At 26.7% G+C, this 2,049-nt stretch overlaps 1 protein-coding gene across 2 annotated transcripts in view; it reads left to right on the top strand.

The window, feature by feature from the left end:
* The first annotated feature begins 211 nt into the window (after positions 1-211).
* The window catches only part of Catb-16a (cathepsin B-16A), a 51,220-nt gene continuing 49,382 nt past the window's right edge, over positions 212-2,049 (top strand). The window contains exon 1 of one of the 2 annotated variants that reach the window (XM_029485379.1): positions 212-455. In XM_029485379.1, coding sequence (XP_029341239.1) covers positions 336-455 — 120 coding nt within the window. In that variant the 5' untranslated portion in view covers positions 212-335. 2 annotated transcript variants of the gene reach the window in all.

Genomic DNA, 2,049 nt, shown 5'->3' with positions numbered 1-2,049 from the left:
TATAATAAGTGTAATAGTTATTTACTAATGTAATATTATTTATTTTATTATTGTTTTAAATTAAATGTTCGACAATTATTTGATAACAGTTTTTGGTATATTTTATCATACCTACGGACACTCGATAATGTATAAGAGCTAGGAAAAGCAAACAATTCCTAAAATTTGAATATCGACGATGTAAGTAGGTACCTACTTGACACGATAATCGCTTACGGTATAAATAGTCGACCACTGGACACGTTAAAATCACTGGTTGCTGTTGTAACTGCCGCAACGGATGCATTTTAGTTGATTCGTTTCTTTTACGATTATTTTCCAGCAAAACCGTAAAAATGGCTCGTCTCGTCATTTTGTTGTCCGTCGTATTGTTCAGTGTGTATCAGACCGAACAAGCGTATTTCTTGGAGAAAAGTTACATCGAAATGATCAACGACGTAGCGACTACCTGGACGGTAACTATATAATAATAACAATAATATTTAATAATGTACCTCTGTGTAGTATAATACTTTGGTTTAGTTTAGTAATATATTATATAGGTATAGGTAATATTATAATCGATGCAAGAGTGTCATTTGGAAGCCCGGATTGAAGATCAAATGGGCTCCGGGACACCATACACTTATAGTGGGCCCACTTTCAACGTTAACTTCAAAATAATTGTATAATTCCATACTGACGACTTTATATTATTGTATAATTTTTTACATAATATGTCATTGTACACATATGTCATAATTATAATATTATGATTGCATAAAAATATGTTCAAGTGCTATCTACGATTGGGTTCTATCATAGGATGTCCTCCCCCTCATATCAATCATTCTTCTGTATAAATGTACACACAATATATAATACATTTTAATGTTTAAGTTCGATTTTTATGCCTTGATGTATGAATTATAAATATTCTATTAAATACCTAAATAAAAAATAATTCTATAAAAATAGGCCGAGAAAGGTATTTAAGTATTTTAGAACAGTGGGTGTACTTCGTTGATTCGAGTGGTTATTATGTGTTGTTTTCCCGAAATTAAACCACTTAATCATGATAAAGACGACTCTGAAAAAAAATTTTAAAATACACTTGAATAGTTGAATAACTCGAACGCGAATTTGATAAAAATATAATTATAACTTATAAGTGTAAAAGTATATTATTTATACGAATTGTATAAAAAAACAATTTCTAGGAAAACATGTCTGCCTCAATTGGAAATGACATCAATGTTATTGTCAATATAGAATTTCGGTTAATTTTGTGTCACTTGTTCTTGGAACAAAGATATAATTATGTAAGCTTGGGCATAAACGAATTAAAAAGTTAAAGTTAAGTTATTTCTAACTTTTTAACTTAACTGATTTGTATTGATATAAACTTAATAAATAATGAGTAAATTTTTATCAAATTCAAGTTACGTTAATTTATAAATAATAAAATAATAATAAATAAATATAAGACGATTATTATTGATGATGTATTTTGCATACAAATTTACTAAAATTGGAAATTAAAAATTTAATTTAATTCTTAAGAATCGTTGAGTAGAAATAACTGTATTAAATATTTACATATAATATACCCAGAGTAGGGCGTTATTCGAATGAAATTTTATTTAGATTATTATTTAGATGATATTTTATTCGAATAAATTATTATTCGAATGATTTCTTCACGATTATTCGAATAAAAATGTATTCGAATAATTTTCAAGCGTTATTATTCGAATAAAAAATTATTCGAATAATTTTCAAACGTTATTATTCGAATAAAAAATTATTCGGATAATTTCTAAACGTTATTATTCGAATAAAAAATTATTCGGATAATTTTAAAACATCATTATTCGAATAAAAAATTATTTCGGATAATTTTCAAACATTATTAATCGAATAAAAAATTATTCGGATAATTTCCAAACGTTATTATTAGAGTAATTTTCGTTAATTTTGTTTGGTAACCGTAAGCAGTGCGGATTCAGGGGAAGGTTACAGGGGCACGTGCTCCTATCAATTTTCTATTGAACATTTTTTTTATGTTAC

Source organism: Acyrthosiphon pisum, chromosome X, assembly GCF_005508785.2.
Source record: "Acyrthosiphon pisum isolate AL4f chromosome X, pea_aphid_22Mar2018_4r6ur, whole genome shotgun sequence".
In the NCBI taxonomy this organism is placed as follows: domain Eukaryota; kingdom Metazoa; phylum Arthropoda; class Insecta; order Hemiptera; family Aphididae; genus Acyrthosiphon; species Acyrthosiphon pisum.
The sequence above is the reverse complement of the archived record's forward strand: the minus strand, read 5'-3'. Positions and strand labels throughout refer to the sequence as shown.